Source organism: Brachycentrus maculatus, unplaced genomic scaffold (genome assembly GCF_059751285.1).
Source record: "Brachycentrus maculatus isolate JH-2025_06_01 unplaced genomic scaffold, ASM5975128v1 h1tg000163l, whole genome shotgun sequence".
NCBI classification, from domain to species: domain Eukaryota; kingdom Metazoa; phylum Arthropoda; class Insecta; order Trichoptera; family Brachycentridae; genus Brachycentrus; species Brachycentrus maculatus.
In genome coordinates this window covers 200,101-219,986 of record NW_028280916.1, presented here as the reverse complement: position 1 = coordinate 219,986, position 19,886 = coordinate 200,101, and the positions used below count along the sequence as shown (strand labels likewise).

Here is a 19,886-nt window from a genome sequence, read left to right as displayed (position 1 = left end):
TTTTTTATTTTAAATTGTTTGCTCTATATTTTTCTGAAAATTTTTGTCATTCTACTTGGACCCCCTTCCCTTCATACATTCCTTATTTAAAATTTAATAGTGCATTCCTTCATATATTCTGAAAGTAGGTGAACAAAATTTATGTTTTTTTGTGCATTGGCAACACATCATTTGTAAGAAGAAAAAATGGCAGTCAAAAGGCAGATACAGTCTGTTCACAGTTATTTTACCTCTAATTTTTTTATTATTATTATGTATACTGCCAAATAAATAAAAATAAATAAATTTAAAAAAAACTAGAGGTAAAAAAACTGAACAGACTGATTTGTATATTCTAGAAAATTGGATAAATGAATTTGAAGGTAATTTTGACGCGAGTACCTAAATGGGACTTCACATTTCACTTTCCTTTCTATTTCATTATCAATCTTTTCATCCCTAGAAAAGATACTTGCCAAATATACGAAATCAACAAATTTTCCCATTTACTACTATTTTACATCCAAATCTACATCCATCTCTTTAAAAAACTATGGACTTTGGATTTGTCAATGTTTATTTTTACTAAATAAAACGTCCACCTCTGTGGTGTAATGGTTAGCATGCTTAGCTACTAGTCCTGGGTTCCTGGGAATTCCCAGGGGGGTGAAAATAAATATAAGTGATTTCACACCCTAATATTTATTTAATATTACCCTGGACTGGTCCCTGAAGCGCAGGAATAAGCCTTGCCTTCCTGTAAGTAAGACCAAGACAACACTGCGTTAATACGATGCAGTGCCCTATGCACCATTGGGTGCGGATAAGGGTTAGAAGAAATAAAAAGTCTGATTTATTACAAAATATACTTTATTTCAACATCATACCTCAGAAAACGATAAAGACAAACTAAAATGTCAAACATCATAGCGGAAGTAAGCGAATTCTAAATCAATGTATTATGATCCACCATGTGAACACCCTTAAAAAATAAAAATATATCTTTATTTAAAATTAATTATTATCGTAGACAAATTCATAATAATTAAAAATATAATACAAATAATTCAAATAGTAATTACATTAAAAAATGTAAAATAAAATAATAAAAAATATCACTTAATACTACCGTTCGACATAATGGATGGAACACTATTTCAAAGTAGTACTTTTCACATTCATCGCGTCAAAGAGATTTGTAACTGTAAATGAATATTTGCAACAATATATTATGGTGGGGACTGACCGGAACCATTTCCTCGTAATGTAACACTTTACGATACGAACATTCTTATAGTCAATACAACGAACCGAGCTGCTCTCCGCTCGTTCCGAATGCTCCATCCGAAGTCGGGTGCAATTTTAGGTCTGTACCAGGGTTGCCGATCTGTGGGAAATATTTTTTTTCTTAATCTGGAGTAAGCTGTAATATATTAAAATCACAGAACCAAGAATCACGTCTTCGTCTTCCGACATTTTAACTATGAAGCAAACTTGCAAAGATTCATACAGATTTTGGGTTATTGATTCTATACAAATTTAATACAGATTTCTAGACTGTAATTCAGATTTTTTTATTTGGCATATGGCAACACTGAGCACAAGGCCACAAGCGAGCAGTTGTGTTCTAAACGAGCACTGATCGCTGTCAGTCAGCAATGTCGTAACGTAACATGCTCGCCGCAAGCGATGTTACGACGTTACGTTACGATGAAATGCTCCGGTCAGTCTCCACCATTAGACATATAATATCTGATAAACTTGGAACAATCAACATAATAATAATGAAATTATTTTTCAAACTTGAATTAAAAGTACATAAAAAAAGAAGAATTTAATTTGAAATAACAAGTAAAAAAAAACTATGCTTTTATAGAACATATAATAAAACGGCGATACTGTCAAAATTAAGAATTATGTATTTATTATTGCACAGGCACCTTTTTGATAAAAAAAGAGAATATCAACAATGGAAAGCTAAAATCGTATAAATGACATTACTGGGTCAAGTACACAGTTTTTATGGAATTATTTACTGTGTCAAATGCTGATGGTTTAATTTTATTAATTGGCAGTCACTTTGTGGTAAAATGTATGCATTTTTATTCAAAGTTTTACTTAGTAAATATGTAGTGGTATTGACTAAGTAAAATTAAATTTAAAAAAAGCTGATGGTTTACTTGGATTACGAGACATTTGGTTAAGATTTGGATTCTCTTTTGGAGACACTTTGTCTCAAAATATGTGTCCGTGGTAACTTAGCCCCGGGCAGGGCAGGACAGGGCACCAAAAATTTTTTTTTTCAGATGTAAAGATCTTCAACATTTTAAAATAAATGCTTTCCACCGTCGATAGGATATGGAAAAACAAGATTTTTTAAAGTGGTATAGAGCAGATGCGATGGGAATGGACGACGTGACTATCGGGGTTCCCCGCGCTCCGGCGACGGGTTGGCCAGAACCAGGGTGCGGGGGCGCGTGAAGTTCCTGGGGGCGGGCAGCATCACGGGCGGGGCATGGCCGCCGTCCGGCAGCCCCTTGGCCGGGGGCAGCGGCGGCTCCGGCTGCGGCACCCCCTTGAGCGGGTAGCTGTGCTCGGCCAGCACGGCCTCCTCGGGCGGCAGCGGCGGCAGCAGCGCGGCCTTGTGCGCCAGCGGGGGCGCGGAGAGCAGCGCGCGCCGCACGGAGGACAGCAGCTGCTGGTGCGCGGGCGCGGCGGGTGCGCCGGCGGGCGCGGGCGGGCGCAGGCTGGGCGCCACCACGAGCGCCAGAGACAGCAGCAGCACCAGCAGGCAGGTGGCGGGCGCGGGGCCCGTGCCAGCGGCGCCCGTGGCCGGGCCCCCCGGGGGCGGCACTCCGCCCGACACCAGCGTCTGCAGCTTCCTCAGCTGCGCCGTGAGGGACGTGTTCTGGGACTGCAGGTTCTTTATTCTCTTTATCAACGTTTGATTCTCCTCTGTGCACTGCTTCACTCTGAAAAATATATTTTGATAAAAAAAAATTTAAACTATCAGACCTGCTGAATTTTAGCAATGAAAATATTGTGTTGCCCCATCAGTGTGCATCGGATGTAAACAAGCAGAGATGCGCAGAGCGAATAAATAGATCTACGACAGTAATTGGTCGGTTTGGAAAACATGTGTAAATTGTTTATGAATAAATTCAAATAAATAGTAAATCTTTGTTCTCCTTGCATCCTTCCCCATTCCCGACATTAAGACCAATTATAAAATTAACACATTTCAAACGGATATTTTTTACCCCTGCGGACCGCTGGCGATGGGATTTTATAATTATGTACTTATAGTTAAGACACTGAAGCTAATATTTCAGAAACGATAAAACATTATACAAAATTAATCAAAATTCAAGTCAATTAAAAAAGTAAGTAGTCTTAGATAAGACGCTGCTCAATCAACTTAAAATGGAGGAGAAAAAGTAGGTAGGAAATAGCAATAATGGCTCAGGCACTCATTTAAGGCTGTGTAAGACCAATATGACAAAAAGAATAGGCTCTCACCTGTCCTCGAGTCCGTCCACGTACTCCTTCTTGCGGCGGCGGGAGTCCTGCGCGGAGATCTTGTTGCGGATCTTGCGACGGATGCGCTTGAGCTCGCGCTCCTCCAGGCGCGTGAGCGGGTAGCGCTCCGGCAGCGCAACGCCCTCGCGCTGCAGCAGGCGGCGCTCCTCGGCCGTCAGGCGCAGACGCGGGAAACGGCGCGCCTCCCCGCCGCTCTCCGCGCCCTCCGCGCCCCCCGCGCCCTCAGCCCCACTGCCAGCACTCTCCTCCCCCTCCCCCTCGCCCTCGCCCTCGCTGCTCGCGGCCGAGCGGCGCCGCGCCTGGCGCAGGAAGGAGGCGGCCGCCAGCTTGATGGCCGGCGCGTGCGGCAGGTCCGTGGCGTCGATGATCTTGATGGTCCGCAGCTCCTTGACGTCCTTGATGGTGACGGGCAGCAGGATGGAGCGCGGGTGGCCGGGCGCGAGGCGCAGCACGCGGCCCGTGCTGGACACGTTGCGGGACTGCAGGGCGCCCGCCAGGCCCGGGCGGCCGATGAAGTGTTTCTGGATTTTGGGGAGCGCTTCCCCCGTTTCTTGGGCATTATTACATACTTCCAATTTTCTTTTGGTAGAGGCTGGTGATTCTGCAAATTCAAGTATCTTTTATCTTTTGTGTTCTTCTTCAAATACGACATAATAGTTTCATCATACGACACAATAGGACCTCTGTAATGCTAGTCCAAACACTTCTGTAATCCGAACATGCCTAGAATGCGCTGATCAAGTGGATATTCCTGTGCCAGAGAAGATGCTTTTACATAAATTGAGAGACAAAGCTTTTTACTTGTCATTAAATAAATCTCGACCAACTAAAATATTTGATTTCCTAAAAAAAGTTGAATAAATATATTTAAAATTTACAAAATATATTTGTTTTATTTAATAAAATACCCTACAGATTCTCTGTACTGTAATCCGAACGCTCAAATCGTAATCCGGAAGCTCTAATCCGCTGTTTTCAGTGTTCAGATTATAGAGGTCCTGCCGTATATAGAATTACCCTTGAAAACTAATGGGTTTTAAGACTCTACAGTTTACACGGGTTAGCTGAAAAAATATATTCTATGATTAATAGTGACCGTGAAAAGTTTTGTCTCGTATTATTATCAATGTTTTGAGAAAGAAAAAAACATGGAGGTCAGCGGCCAATCTTTCGTTATTTTATTACATAATGTAAGATAACAGAGGAAAGATTTTCATAATTTTTAGAAATAAAAATAATTATATCTTTGCTAATGAGTACGTTTATAAATGCCAGTTAACCATGCTGCCGAACAGACACTAAAATGCAGGAAAAGTAGCAGGTATTCAGGGTACGCACGCAAAGAGTTAAGTATATCAAAAGTCTGTGGAAGACGGGTGTCGATTTCCATCACGGTACTTCAAAAAACTCGCAAAACTCAATTGAGCTGTAAAGAATTTTTAGAGCTCTGCTGTGAAACTCTTGAGGCGACCATTGGTGAAATTGTTACCAGAGATAAAATCTAGATTTATCAGTTTGACCCTAAAGGTAAGCGGGAGTCATACAGTGGCACCAAAAAGGCATACAAAGAAGTTCAAGGATACATAATCTGCTAGGAAAGTAATGACTACAGTTTTCCCAGAAAACTGTGGTCATTACCTTTCATTCCTATTGAATTTTGCTGATTGACTAAAAGAAAAAGGTATTGATGTCACCGAAGAATTCTACCCTAACATTCTAATTTACATTTTTCTTTATACTTGCTATATATAATGTCCGCCTCCGTGGTATAAAAGTCAGCACGCTCGGCTAACGTACCCAGATTTGATTCCCAGGGGAGGAGGTTAAATAAATATAAGTGATTTTTTCACTCTAATATTTATTCAAAACTACCCTGGACTGGTAACTGAAACAGAGGGCTGATCACCTTACCTTTCCTTCACGTGTTAACGATCAAGATAACAATGTGTTTATATGATGCAGTGCCCTATACACCAACGGGTGGGGATGAGGGTTTGAAGCGAATGAAGATATATAATTAATTGAGGTTATTAAATCTGACAAGGTGTACCAGGGCATCCATTATATACAGAAGTTAACATTTTAGCTTCATAGTTATTTATATTGAGTAAAACATAAATATTCATTGATCCTCTTTCCGGTATCATCATCTTCCTAACAATACTGATCGACTACTCATTTTGTCCGCCAGAAAGTTTTCAGAAATAAGTCCAGAAATAAAGTTAAAGTTATCTAGACAAAGTAATTTTATCGAATGTCTTTTAACACAATGTACACTACAATAATATTGGCATTATCAGAAAATTGATTACAAAATATGCTGATCGAACCTTCGACTTTTGGATATCACAGATAAGTTATATTACCTCGGTGTGCAATGACAATTATACATTAGTGTTAGTGTGTGAGGAATACACACGCACACAGGAGACTAGCCAAGATAACTGAATAATAGATGCCCAAAGGAAAGACTTGCGGAACAGTTGCTACTATATAAACATTAGAAGGTCAAAAGATTATTGTGATAAATCATTATTATGAAACTCAGTGTACAATTTATAATTATAACTGATATTTTTATCAGACTGCGCCAGTGATAGGGATTGTAGTAATTGAGTTATTTGGTTTTTAAATATTTTCCTTAGTTTCTGATTTTTGATTCCACACTATTCTTCTTCTAACCCTCATCTGCACCCAATGGTGCATGGGGCCCTGTATCCCAACAACTCAGTATTAATTACATGAAGGCAAAGCGATGAACCCTGCGATTCTAGTCCAAGGTGATCTTATATTAATTGTGAGTCCCCTAAGAGCGCTTGTGCACTACACGGAATATTACTGTCCGGCAGTCCGGTTAGCATGATAAAACGGATGATTGGCTTGTGCTTTTGGCCGTCTTTCTTCGGATTGATACGCTTGATCGGTGCGTGATAACGGTGCGCGTAAATTCGATCAAGCTAAACTGTTGTAGTCGCTTTTATTTTTAAAAACCGGACTACCGAACAGTAAAATTCCATGTAGTGCACGAGCGCCCATAGAGCACACCGATCCGAAGAAAGACAGACAAGTGCACAAGCCAGTCATCAGTTTTTTCATGCTAACCGGACTGCCGGACAATAAAATTCCGTGTAATGAACAAGCGCTCTATGAATTGAACCAGGGACTTCCAGCATAATAATAATAATTTTGGATAATTTATATAGCGCCATTTTCATATATTACTACTGCAAGACCACATGTAAGCCAAACGCACTAATCATCACACAACGGAGGCAGATTTACATTCATAAATGCATAACATACGGAAGGCACTTTGATGTAATTTTATAGTTAACTAACTAGTAAAAATATATATTAAAATATTTTTTCATATACGGTATATTTTTAATGTGTGGAGATGGTTTGGGCATGTGAATCGAATGAGTGAAAAAAGAACAGTAAAATTTATGATACTAATGTCATTGTTAATAGAAACAAACAAAGACCTAGGAAAACTTGGCATGATCAAGTATTTCAAATGCTATTTATGAGGACATGCATGAATGTGGAAGAAGCGAAGATTTTTTGCAAAGATAGATTGGTGTGGTGTGCTATTCTCTCTGCCTACCCCTGCGATGAAACTGTGTCATGGTTAGTTAGTTAAAAAATATATTTAAAAATTAAAAAATTATAATTGCTTTTTCTTATATTTCTATTTTAAAAAATTGTGATATATGTACCTATATAATCATACTAAGAATAGCTGATCTCCTAAATCTATTTGCTCACATATATGTAAGCCCACTGACATTGAGCTCAAATAATAAAGCACAACTGGCAAAACAAGGAATTTATTTGGTAAACACAATATGGGAATATTTTACACGCGGCGAGTAGACAAAACACACAAAATATCCAAACTTATGTTGTAATCACTGCACAAATATATCACATTTATACAAACGAGATGAAGTAAGCCGTCATTCGAAATAATAAAATAATTTAAGTAATTTGGGTCAGAATACGGTTTTTAAAAGTAAGCAGAATACTGCTGACTGTAATAGTATTAGACATTTCAAAACCAACCACGTCTACATTTTAAGTATTCTCGTTTTACTGTCAATAATTTTTTGTGTTCACATTGTAAAGTGTACCCGTGCTGCAATGATAAGGAGAATTGTATGAATGAGTATCATAATATTGCTTAATTTTTTATGTCCTTACTGCCTGAAGTGAGGTGAGTCCCATTCTCATAAAATTTTGTGAGTCCCATTCTCATAAATACCTTGGGCAGGAAAGGGTTAAATCAAAGTCAATATTTGTGTGAGGACATCCTCATGTAAGGCTCCGAACACAATTGGTATAGATCTACTGTGATGTGAAACAGAGAGAGTTGAATAAAGAAAATATATTGAAATAAATGATTGGCAAATGCCTATTTAATTATTATTTTTAATTATTTGGTATAATAAATACATATTTTTTTATTGCGCATTAAATGAACAAAAAAATATGTATTTAAATATAGCCTTAAAATATTTATGTTTTAGAAAAGAAGGCTTTCTATGGAATCTATATACCTATAGCTGTTTATATGTATAATACCTCCGATGTACCTGATAAATTCTGATTATTATTAATATTATTTTTTAAATCAATGCCTAAATATGTTATGGAGGAATACCTAAAATCTTAGCCTTGTGTTTATTATATTTATAGAGACATTATGGTTATTAGAAGCAATGTGTACTAGGTACACAACACCGGGAAGGGAAGGTAACATAATAAATTACAAATTACCTTGTAAAAAAAAACAGGACAATTATTCTATCTCGGTATGAAAAATTCAAAATGTGTAACAATTACAGTCTAGAAAACTTCAAAGTGGTCAGGTCAGGAGTCAGAATAATCGGCGGGTATGTACGAGGAGATGCATGAACGTGGAAGAGGCAAAGATTTTTTGCAACGACAGATTGGTGTGGCGTTATAATTCTCTCTGCTTACCTCTGCGACGAAGCGCCGTGATGGTAAGTTACTTACTTTTATTACAGTCACGGCAAAAAGATAATACTATGAAGTTAATTTAATAATCCTCACCACTACCAATAACCATCGAGTTAATATTCATTATCAGTTAACGTTAAAATAATAACAAATAATGTAACTACTATAAGAGATAAGAACATATGAAGTTTTTATTTTATTTTATGTAATTCGTGGATATTTTAAAAGGAGAATATTTTTATAAAAAGTAATCAGAAGCCATTTTTCCAGCCACGTGTTTGACACCCATGCTTACTTTGTACCATGTCAAATTATGAAACAAACAGTAAATTCTTTTGAAATGGACATCTGTAAATGTCACATAAATAATAGCCGCACAATGGAAGACAACCTAAATGAAAGGCATCAAGGTTAAATATACACTTGTTGACAATAAGGTAACTTATTTATACTAACAATATGTACTTTGAATACATCCAAATTTTTGGAAGAATACAAATCAGATTAATTTTCCGAGCAATTTTTAGAAAGGGAAAAAACTTTAAGGTGGAGACTGACCGGAGTATTTCGTCGTAACATCGCTCGCGACGAGCATCAGCGAGTATCCGAAACTATGGATGGAGCGCTCGGCTCGGTGTACTGACTATACGAATGCTCGCATCGTAACGTGTTACGATACGACGAAATGCTCCGGTCTGTCTCCACCATTAAAGAACAATCAATATTCATATTAACACTATCGATACCTTGAAAAATAACAATAGTAAATTTTTAACAGTAGTTTGTTAGTAAAATTCGTACTTTTTTAAGACATATACATGTGTATATCCAAAATATGTTCAATAATTACATTTTGGGAAATTTTACACAAGCGTTAACAGTCAAGGAAACAAATCCCCGCTATGCCAACTTTAATCTTCAACTATCATTAATCTCTCAATTTTGGCAATTTTTAGTACAGGTATCAAGTGTGTTTTACATATTGGTCAAAAATAAAAAGGAGGTAATAAAAGCCACTGTCAAACTAACATTGACGAAAGTATAGATTATTTTTGAAATTCTACTATTGCTGTTGGAAATTTCACTTAATATATTGAACTGTATATATTCATATTGAATTTGAGCACATGGGGTACATATTGGTGCTGTTTGTAATTTTAAATGGATAATATACAGGGTAGAGTCTGTTCAGTTATTTTACTTCTACTTTTTTTAAAAATTATTCATACTGCCAAATAAATAATTTAAAAAATGTTCAGTTATTTTATCTCTATTTTTTTTTATTTATTTATACTGCCAAATAAATTATTTTAAAAAAAAACTACAGGTAAAATAACTCTGAACAGACTGTAGTAAGGGTCTGGCTAAAAAAATTGTATGGACTTTTTGTTACAATTTCAAAGATTTAATAGAAAAACTGAATACCGCCATTGCACTGTTGATTTTTCACTAGGTAAAATCACAGAGAGACAGGTTGTAAGGCTACTTACGGATAGGTGGCGAGTAGGCAGGGGGCGGTGACGAGGGAGACCGGGGCGCTAGAGGCGCAGGCGAGGAGAGGGGGGAGAGCACCTCCTCTGCGGGGCCTCCAAGCAACTCCAGCATGTCCCTGAACACAAATTGCCCAATCATCACCAATCTCAGGACGGAAAACAGGATTGTTTGGCTCGTCATTTCGTTAATTATACATGAAACGTGAAATTTTACATGCATATATACATATTATTTTTTGTCATCTCATCAAAGATGAAGAAGAATATGGAAGTCTGGGCATTTACGGGGCTGACGACCGTCATAGGCTGGTTTAAGTGAACCAATTCTACCCATTACATATTGACAACCACACTACTCAAATTCTTGGAAGTTCTATATATATGAACCAATTTTGAAACATTGTTCTTGAATCACTAGAACTTCACTAGAGATATCTATTGGTGAGATGAAAAGAAGATTTTTATTGAGCAGAAACTCTTTTATTAGTATGTGAGGTCTGAATTCTGGATTATAATCACACACATGAGAAACGCCAGAAAATATCATTTTCATTTTTATTATTTCAGCTTATAATTTGACCAGATAATTCATTTACAACATTTTTAGTGTGTCCAAATACTTGTTCACAAAATCTGGATTATCTCCAATTATAGGAGTTATTTTCATATTATTTTAATAATAATATGAAAATAACTCCTATAATTGGAGATAATCTAGATTTTGTGAACAAGTATTTGGACACACTCAAAATGTTGCATATATACTATTAAAAATGAGAATTCTTCTGATACAATTGAAATAAATATATTTGCAAGCAGACCTTTCAATGTTTTTAGTAAGAAGCAGACTACTTCATTTGTTCATTACTTTTCATTAAAAAAAAATTAAGGCAATCTAAAATATTTTATGCACAAATCATGGAACTAACTAAGTTGAAAAAAAAATGGAATAAATGAGATGTATAATTTATATTTGAAGCACTAACTTTGTGATTTTCTATTTTATAATTAAAATGTAACTTTGTTTTAACAATCACTATAAATATTTAATTATAACTTAATTATAATGTCTACCGGTTTCGAAGCTAACCGCTTCTTTATCAAGACTGATTAATACTAAAAATCAATTTAGTTATAAATTATAAATGAGATGTATTTAAATTGAAAAAATATTTCTCTCTCAACACTTGACTGATACAGTGTTATATTAAGAGCATATGACGGATCAAGTGACACCCCTAAAACATAAATAGTAAGGTCCAAAAGTTTTTGCCCTTAGAAACATATTTTTGATAAAAAATTGCTGCATTGACAGTTTAGCCTTTTATGATACATAGGTAAAATAATTTAATTCCTACCTCAATAAATTTATTTTCTGCGAGCCCACAGAATATCAAGGATATTTTAAAATGTTAAAAATTAAGCGTCGCATAAAAAAATAAAACTCTTATTCAACACCTTCCTTCTGGAAACTTTAGGACCTTATTACAAACATATGTATATTGAAATAATTGTAGAGCACACTTACAGGTCGGCGTGGTCCATAGAGAGCCCACTATCGGAGCCAGCGAGGCTGGAGCCCCCGAGGCTAGAACTCCCGCCCGAAGGCCCCAGAAGCCCTCCGCTCTCCAGAGAGAATATGTTCTCCAGCAGCTCATCGGAACTTGAGGGCCACGGGTCCTCCTGTCAACCCAAGAATAGTCAAACTTTAATGAATGTTTCATTCTTTTCTTGAATGTTTCCGCAGATACTTTGTGGTACATTTTATAATATCTTTATAAAATTATTAGACTTTGTTTTCACCACTTTTTTTATTCATGTAATTCAACCTGCCGGTTTCAACAATACATTGTCATCATCAGGGTTTTTTAAATATAAAAAAAAACATTAAATACTTTCATAAAAAAAAAAACTTCCACACACTCCATAAAAATCCTAAATCCTATTTAGGATTTTTTATGGAGTGTGTGGAAGTTTTTTGTTTTGAGAAAGTATTCTAATATTTAATTTTTTTTGTATATTTAAAATAAACCCTCATGATGACAATGTATTGTTGAAACCGGTAGGTTGAATTATATGAATAAAAAAGGGGTGAAAACGAAGTCTATTAATTTTATAAAAATGTTTTATTCATTTATTTTTTTCCCTTTTTTTTCACCCTGCTCATATATACACAAGGTAAATCCACGGACAAGAGCTTCTTACACATTTACTGCAGTACTTTCAAAAACGCATTGACTGGGGAAAGGTAGAGTAGTGCAGTTCAGCTGCTTCACTGCACCACACTTTGGCATTAAGGTTTTTTTTTAATTTTTAACCTTAATAAATGTTACTAAATGTTTGCATGGCAAATGCACAAATCTTTCTCTAGTTTTGGCTCAATGCCATGTAAAGTTCCTGATAAAATGAATGAGGAATCTGTATACATCTATTGTGATGAAATATAACAACGTTTATGCAGTCCTGGGTGATATTGAATAAACATCACAGAGAAAATCTATCGTATTCTTTCAGTACCCTTTTTTAAAACATAAAATGAAATGTATACCCCACACACAGGCCATGTCTTTTTGGGATCTATTTTTGTGTTAATATTATAGAATATTTTGTATTTGTTATATAAAATATTGTTTAATTTAAAAAGAAAACAGATCTTATTTTGAATCCCCATTGAATCGAATCAGGGACCTCTTACGCAGAGGCCAAGCCTGCTAACTACTACACTATGATGGCGGACATTTATGGAAAAGCCTATTTCAAAGAGTTCCGGTATTATTATTTGCAAGAAACGTAAATATATAGTGGTATCATCTACAAATTTATGGTAATCTAAATAATGATAATACCAGTGTCACAGTAAATGGAAAATCTTATGTTACACCTAAATTATATGTGTAATCATCCCTAAACCACAAATAGATATGGCAGAGTACATTTTAAGTCATCTCGGTATCCTGTGATAAATAGCAAATAGGCAAGAAAGGCTTAGTTCGAGAATACACAAGCAGCTACAAGCTGTCTGTGTGTCCCACTGATGCCAGTACGATATACGTATGGTTAAAATTTATTAGCATAAATGATGGTCATTGTTGAATTTAGAAGGTAAAAATCATAAGTAAATTAGGTGACTCAAAATACAAGTACATGAAATCATTCTTGATGATGGAAATTCTGCCACCACAGTGTAGCGGTTAGCGCGCTTAGCTACCACTCTGGAAATTCAGGGTTCGATTCCCAGCTCAACATAGATGAAGAAGAAGATATTTACAGTCATGGGGTTGTTTATGGCCTGTCATAAGTTTTTCCACTTAGTCATCCTAAATGGAGAAAATCCAGATTTGTGAACAAGTATGTGGACACATTCAAAAGTCATGGGTTTTCAAAAATTCGCAAATTTAAGTTTATCTGTATGATTATTTTGACATCTCATCAAAGATGAAGAAGAATATGGAAGTCTGGGCATTTACGGCGCTGACGACCGTCATAGGCTGGTTTAAGTGATCACTTTACACACGTGTAACATTCACCAATTCTACCCATTATTGACAACCACACTTATCAAATTCTTGGAAGTTCTATATATATATGAACCAATTTTGAAACCTTGTTCTTGAATTACTAGAACTTCACTAGAGACATCTATTGGTGAGATGAAAAGAAACTTTTTATCTGTATGAGTTTATTTTAATGTGTCAATGTATACACCTAAATAAATGAACCAGAAAAATGCTATTAGCATTGAAGAAATTAAATTACAGTACCCTTTCCGTAACACCTATCACTGACTTAAAGAATTTAAAAGGTTTCCTAGATAATATCGCCTATTTCTTTGACCAATAGTTCCAAGTACATAGTTATGTGGTCTTCGTGTCTGTAGGATTCTACACGACACAAGCGTTGATTACCGCCACACATTTACTTATCTCTATATGAATGTGTCCGCCTCCGTAGTGTAATGGTCAGCACGCTCGGCTACCGTTCTGGAGGTTCCGGTTCGACTCCCAAGGGGGGTAAAATAAATATTAGTGATTTTTTCACTGTAATATTTATTCAAAATTACCATGGACTGGTACCTGAAGCGGAGGGCTGATCACCTTTCCTTCATGTATAAACGATCAAGATAACACTGCGTTTATATGACGCAGTGCCCTATGCACCATTTGGGTGCGGATAAAGGTTTTATATATATATATATATATATATATATATATATATATATATATGAATGTGGGTAGAGCGAGGCTTCTGTTAAACACCAAATTAGAAAGGAATTCCATACCGCTCTAATCTCTAGTCATTTTACCACAATGACTCGTCTTATAATAATGCTTAAATTAAGGTAATATTGTATGGATAGAAAGTGAAACAAAATACCCAGAGGAAGTTGATATCTACATATCGTAGTCATACAGGAGAAAGTGACCAAGTGCATTTTTTACGAAAACGTGATAATTGACTATTTGATATCTTACTAGCTTAATATTGCCCTGAAAAAAATCCCGAAGGATTTTAAACTTGGAAGTATAATATATTGACTTGTTAAAAATGACTAACTGCGTTGATGTTTATTTTCTTGCCAAGCAAAAGTGACTTAAATGGCCCTCCTGAACGTTTTACTCAAGTCACTACACAATAAAAAATTAGCAATTTTAAATTGGAAAAATACGGACATTCAAAGCTTATCCCCTTAATTAATTATAAATGCAGTCAAAAATTATAATAATTTAGATTTATTAGCTGAAAACATTAAAAAAAAAACATCTGGCAACGCTCACGGAACAAGCACAGGTCCAATCTTGTCGGAAACCCAAAAGCTACTACCGAGAGCCGCTAGCCAGAGAACATTGAGCTTTGAGCTCCTCACGCTTGCACAGTGCAAATATGCAAGAGTGAGATGCGAATATAGTGTCGCGGTTCCCACACACTCTTCACATTTATATGCGATATTCACAAAATACCTCCGATATACCTGATAAATTCTGATTATTACTATTATTATTACTATTATTATTACTATTATTTTTTAAATCAATGCATAAATATGTTATGGAGGAAAACCTAAAATCTTAGCCTTGTATTTATTATAGTTATAGAGATATTGATGGTTATTAGAAGCAATGTGTACAAGGTACACAACACCAGGAAGGGAGGGTTAAGGTCTTCACTATATGCACATAATTATCAAATCCCGTCGCCATCGGTCCACAGGCGTAAAAAATACCCATCTGAAATGGGTTAATATCATTATAGCATGATGTGAAGAGTGAAACCATTACTATGTAGGAATAGCCTGTAAAATTTATATAGTTCAAATACGGTCATGATAAGCATTGTTGCACAAGCTATAGCTAGAATTCAGTCACGTAAACGTTACATAATTCCAAAAAAAATACTAATAAACTCAACCAGTAAATCTGAATTTTAGAACCAATTTATATATAATAAGATTAAACCTACACTTTAATATTTTCTTCTTTACATTATTATTCTGGAAATATGTTGGGTGTTATGGATATTTAAAAAAAAACTCACAGAATCATACATTTGAAAATTATTTATATCTCATGATAAATAAGATCCAAAGATTCGTGCCCCTCCGTAGTGTAATGGTCAGCACACTCGGTTACCGTTTTAGAGGCCCGGGGTTCGATTCCCAGGGGGGGGGGCAAACAAATATAAGTGATTTTTTTCACTCTAATATTTATTCAATATTACCCTGGACTGTTACTTGAAGCAGAGAGCTGATCATCTTTCCTTCATGTGGTAACAATCAAGAAAACACTGCATTTATATGATGCAGTGCCCTATGCACCATTGGGGTGCAGTAAGGGTTTAAAGAAGAAGAAGATTCAAAAATGGTTTGGCGGCTTTCACTCAAATAAATATTTAATTAATTATGCCATGATGGCAAATGTGTATTTTAAAACCAACAGTCGTAATACTGATGAATGTTAATCCATGTTTTAATGGTCTATAATAATTAGTACAGTAGTAGCTATATATCAAAAAAATATTTGAGTATATTATATTATTTTACTCAGTAATGTTGTGGTTAGCGCATTGGGCTGCCATGCTGGAGCTCCCGGGTTCGATCCCCAAGGCAGTTAAAATAAATTTAAGCGATGTTTGTTTTCATATCACCCTGAACTGGAACGTTAAGCAAAGGAGTTATCACCTTGCCTTTAAGGAATCAAAGATAATGATAACACTGCTTTAATATGATGCAGTGAGTTATGCACCATTGGATGGGGATAAGGATTAGAAGAAGAATATTAATTAATTAATTTTAGTTTTTGTATGTAGTAAATGAATCGTAAATGCCATGAAATATAATTAAATACATGAGTGTTTTCGGAAAATTATTAATATGACTTGTAGTAATAATTCGTACCTCCAGAAGAGACAATAAATCCATTTTATAATCCATCGCAGTAAAGACTTTGAGTTGCCTATTTATTTATTCACAATAAAACACTACTAAATACAATAGAACGGCGAAAAGTAAAACATGGGTAGTGGAAACAACCATATGCCACAACGAAACATGTGCTTCTATTTGCCCATATTGTGTAAGCAATCGATAATAAGTAATAATAATATGACGGCAATTGATAATATATTGCGACAATTAACGGTCCGCCGGGCGCCGGAGGGCTAGGGATGTCGCAGAGGACGGGCGATGAATAATAAATTGACAACGTTGACACGCGAGAAGATAGCGGCCGCGGTTAGCGTCGAAAACGCGGCGATCGCTCGCGATGAAAGCGTAATGAAAGTGCACCGAGCCAACTAGAGCGAATGTACCCCACCCGGGCAGGTAGCTAGCGGCCGTTCCGTTACTCTAAGGCCAGATATGGGTCACTCCGCGCGATGCACAATCCGCCGTTCTTCGCGGAGAAAGGTCAAAACAAGGACTCACCAGAAAGTGATCGGGCATGTTTACATCATAGCCGAGATCCATCCGCTCCATCTTCACATTCTGATTGTATTCGTCCAAGAAATCCATTATATTGTTGATATCGTTCGTCTGGGTTTGGGCTGACATATTGACGTTACACAAATGTCATTATTCCAGACGGTAGGGATGCCAGCTGAAATCGGTACACAAAGACGCGAGACCCCTAGACACCCAAATATTTATATCACTACACAAAACTTGGATTTAAAAATACACAAAAGGTGTATTTACGTTTATAATTTAATATTTTTTTTCCCAAAATTTGTGATAGGCGGCCACCCTACACGCGCAGTTTCCAACGTGGAACTAATGACGTCACAAGATTTGTACACAATTCGTCTTGTGATTGGTTGTATTAATGTTGCTTTAGTAGGAATCTGCTATTTTTCATGCTCAGCTTTTATATTATGTTAATAGATGTCTATATAATTCATTTTCACAATTTATTTTTGCAATATAGATGAATAAAATATAATCAAAAATAAAATAAAGGAGAAATATAACTCCTATTTATTCAAATATATTGTGACAAGTGTGTTATGTGAAAATAATACATTCCGCATCATTTTCAAACGCCGTATATGATGATTAGTTTAAATTTTAGGACTAGTCTGATGATACGAAACCCGGTCACTGGTCATAAAAAATAAATGTAGAAAAAACTATTTACAATTGTTGTTGTTTTATTACACTAAATTGTATTAAAATTTCCTTGAGACATTGAAAGATGAAGACAGGATTTTTGTTTGATCAGTAGAAATATGGGACAATAGGGGAAAGGCTCTAGTTACTCTAGTGGTTGTCATTTGTTAATTATGGATCCATTTAAATTAACAACGGATAGATATTACCATAAAGTGACTGAGAAATATGACATTAAAAATTATCATCGCCCCTTTCGATTGATGCTGTACCTCAAGGGGAATAATGACTACTCACTTATACATGTCCGTTCCCAAGTGGAGTATATGGAGTCCACAAACTGCCTGTAGGTTCTTTTATCGGCTGCCAGCTCCTTTGTATCCTCCCAAATTGGGTCTGCATCCCGAAGTTGACGGATTGGCAGCATAACGTCCAATGTTGAAAATCCGTCACAAAAGGCAGGATGGTTGACCTTATGCTTCCAATGCCTGAGTTATAAGGACCCCTTCAGAGGTCGACTCAACCTTGTTTCCCACTTTATGTGGCATCTTATTACAAACCTGTTTGGCATGAGAGACCCTACTGGCAGTTGCACTACCACCAAAATAGCCTGGTGAATCATTGAAGCATGACAAGGTAGGGAGAGTCTCTGATCAGGAGGTGAATTAAGTGGGGTTTATTACTTACCAATAATCTCTGCATTTATTAATTTTAAAAATAAAAAATACTATAAAACAAATTTTTATTTAAAAATACAATCCCTTCTACTCCTTCTCCTTTCATCTCTTTCTATGGTCTCTTTTCTTTTTAATGTTGTTAATTCTACTTCTTAAAAAATCCAAAATACTATGAACATTATCACATTTGGCTACATTACAGATTAAATGGTCCAAAGACAATGGCTCAGTGATAAATCCATAAAAATCTCTAGCAATCATAATCAGTAGCATAGAAAACTCTCTGTTCTTAATCACACTACCACTTCAACACTTGAAATTACCAAACATGTCATTCTCTTAACTAAATCAGTAAAAAATGTTGAGATCATAATGGTTCAAAATTTACCATGGGTTGAACAAATCACCGAGGCCGGAAACAAATTCTACCACACTCTTCATGCCTTAAAAAGACTACAGAACTTTCTCACAACCACAGCGAAAATAATGTCCCAATGTATTATTCTGTCTTCCATATGTTATGCTAATGCTTGCTACATTGATGTGAATGTTGATCTTATGAATCGTCTGAATTGTCTACAAAATCATAGCATCGGTTTCATTTTCAATTTTAAAAAAATATGACCATGTTTCATCTTGCACTGAACTAAAATGGCTTCACTTCAACCAGGGCATAAATCTTCAATCTCTTATGCTACTTTATAATATTCTTCACAACCCCAATGTACCTAAATATCTTGTTGAAAACTTTATATACCTCTCAGATCATGGTCTATCACTTCATTTTCCTAAGAAAAAACAATTACCATTCCTCGCCATAACACATCATTCTTCAGTAATTCTTTCTCTCTCCAAGCGGCAAAACTATGGAATGAATTACCTTTCCATGTAAAAAATGCACCTTCTCTTATAACTTTTAAGAAACGTCTAAGTGTGCATCAAACCTCATCCCTTAGTTTTTACCTCTACGTCCTTCCCTTAACTCCTTTTTTTCTTTGCCTTTATTATTATCATCAATTTGTAATTTTCATAAATATTTAATAAAATATAAAGTAGGTGCTTAATTAAAACAACAGTTACTTGTAATTTATGTTTTTTTTTATGTTCAAGCATTATCTACCCGCTGATTACAAACAGCTATATAAAATATCAAACGTTTTGACCAATATTACTAGTATGTTTTTGGTTGGTTGGATGATATTGTTTTTTCGCAATAAGACACCATTGTATATATTTCTTTTCTGTACATGAAGTTTAAATAAATAAATAAAAATAAATGCAAGACTTTTAAGAGACTCCAAGATTGTTTGAGTCAGCAAAAATGTTTTAACTTTAATGTTTCTATAGTCTGGCATTTAATGTACAAAACAAATTGCCTTCTTTTTATTTAATATTAAAAATAATTTTATTTAATTGCAAAGCAATTTGTAAAGTATTATTTTCTCCTCTATCTCCATAGTGCTTTTTTGTTCCGTGTTATATATCTTTGCTGAATCAAATACTGCTGTGATGGACAATCTTTTTTGTGTGCTTTACAAGCCATGAGTTATAAAAAGGAAAATTAAATCTTATCAAATGGAGCATAATATTGTTTGTCTAATGGTAACATTCTTT

General features: G+C 35.6%; 1 protein-coding gene across 4 annotated transcripts; it reads right to left on the bottom strand.

The window, feature by feature from the left end:
* Positions 1–1,492: 1,492 nt before the first annotated feature.
* LOC148308476 (uncharacterized) lies at positions 1,493–17,270 on the bottom strand. Of its 4 annotated transcripts, none has more exons than XR_015837678.1 (6): positions 16,915–17,270; positions 11,524–11,678; positions 9,993–10,111; positions 3,499–4,120; positions 1,676–2,951; positions 1,493–1,617 (listed from the first exon to the last, which is right to left on the bottom strand). XR_015837678.1 is itself a non-coding variant. In XM_088261650.1 (5 exons), the coding sequence occupies exons 1-5, from the start codon at positions 17,038–17,040 to the stop codon at positions 2,399–2,401; spliced, it is 1,575 nt and encodes a 524-aa protein (XP_088117776.1). In that variant the 5' UTR covers positions 17,041–17,270; the 3' UTR covers positions 1,493–2,398. The 4 variants fall into 4 exon arrangements, 2 of the variants coding, with proteins under 2 accessions (XP_088117776.1, XP_088117777.1); XR_015837679.1 differs by lacking the exon at positions 16,915–17,270 and adding an exon at positions 16,387–16,774; XM_088261650.1 differs by having other exon boundaries at positions 1,493–2,951.
* Positions 17,271–19,886: the final 2,616 nt, after the last annotated feature.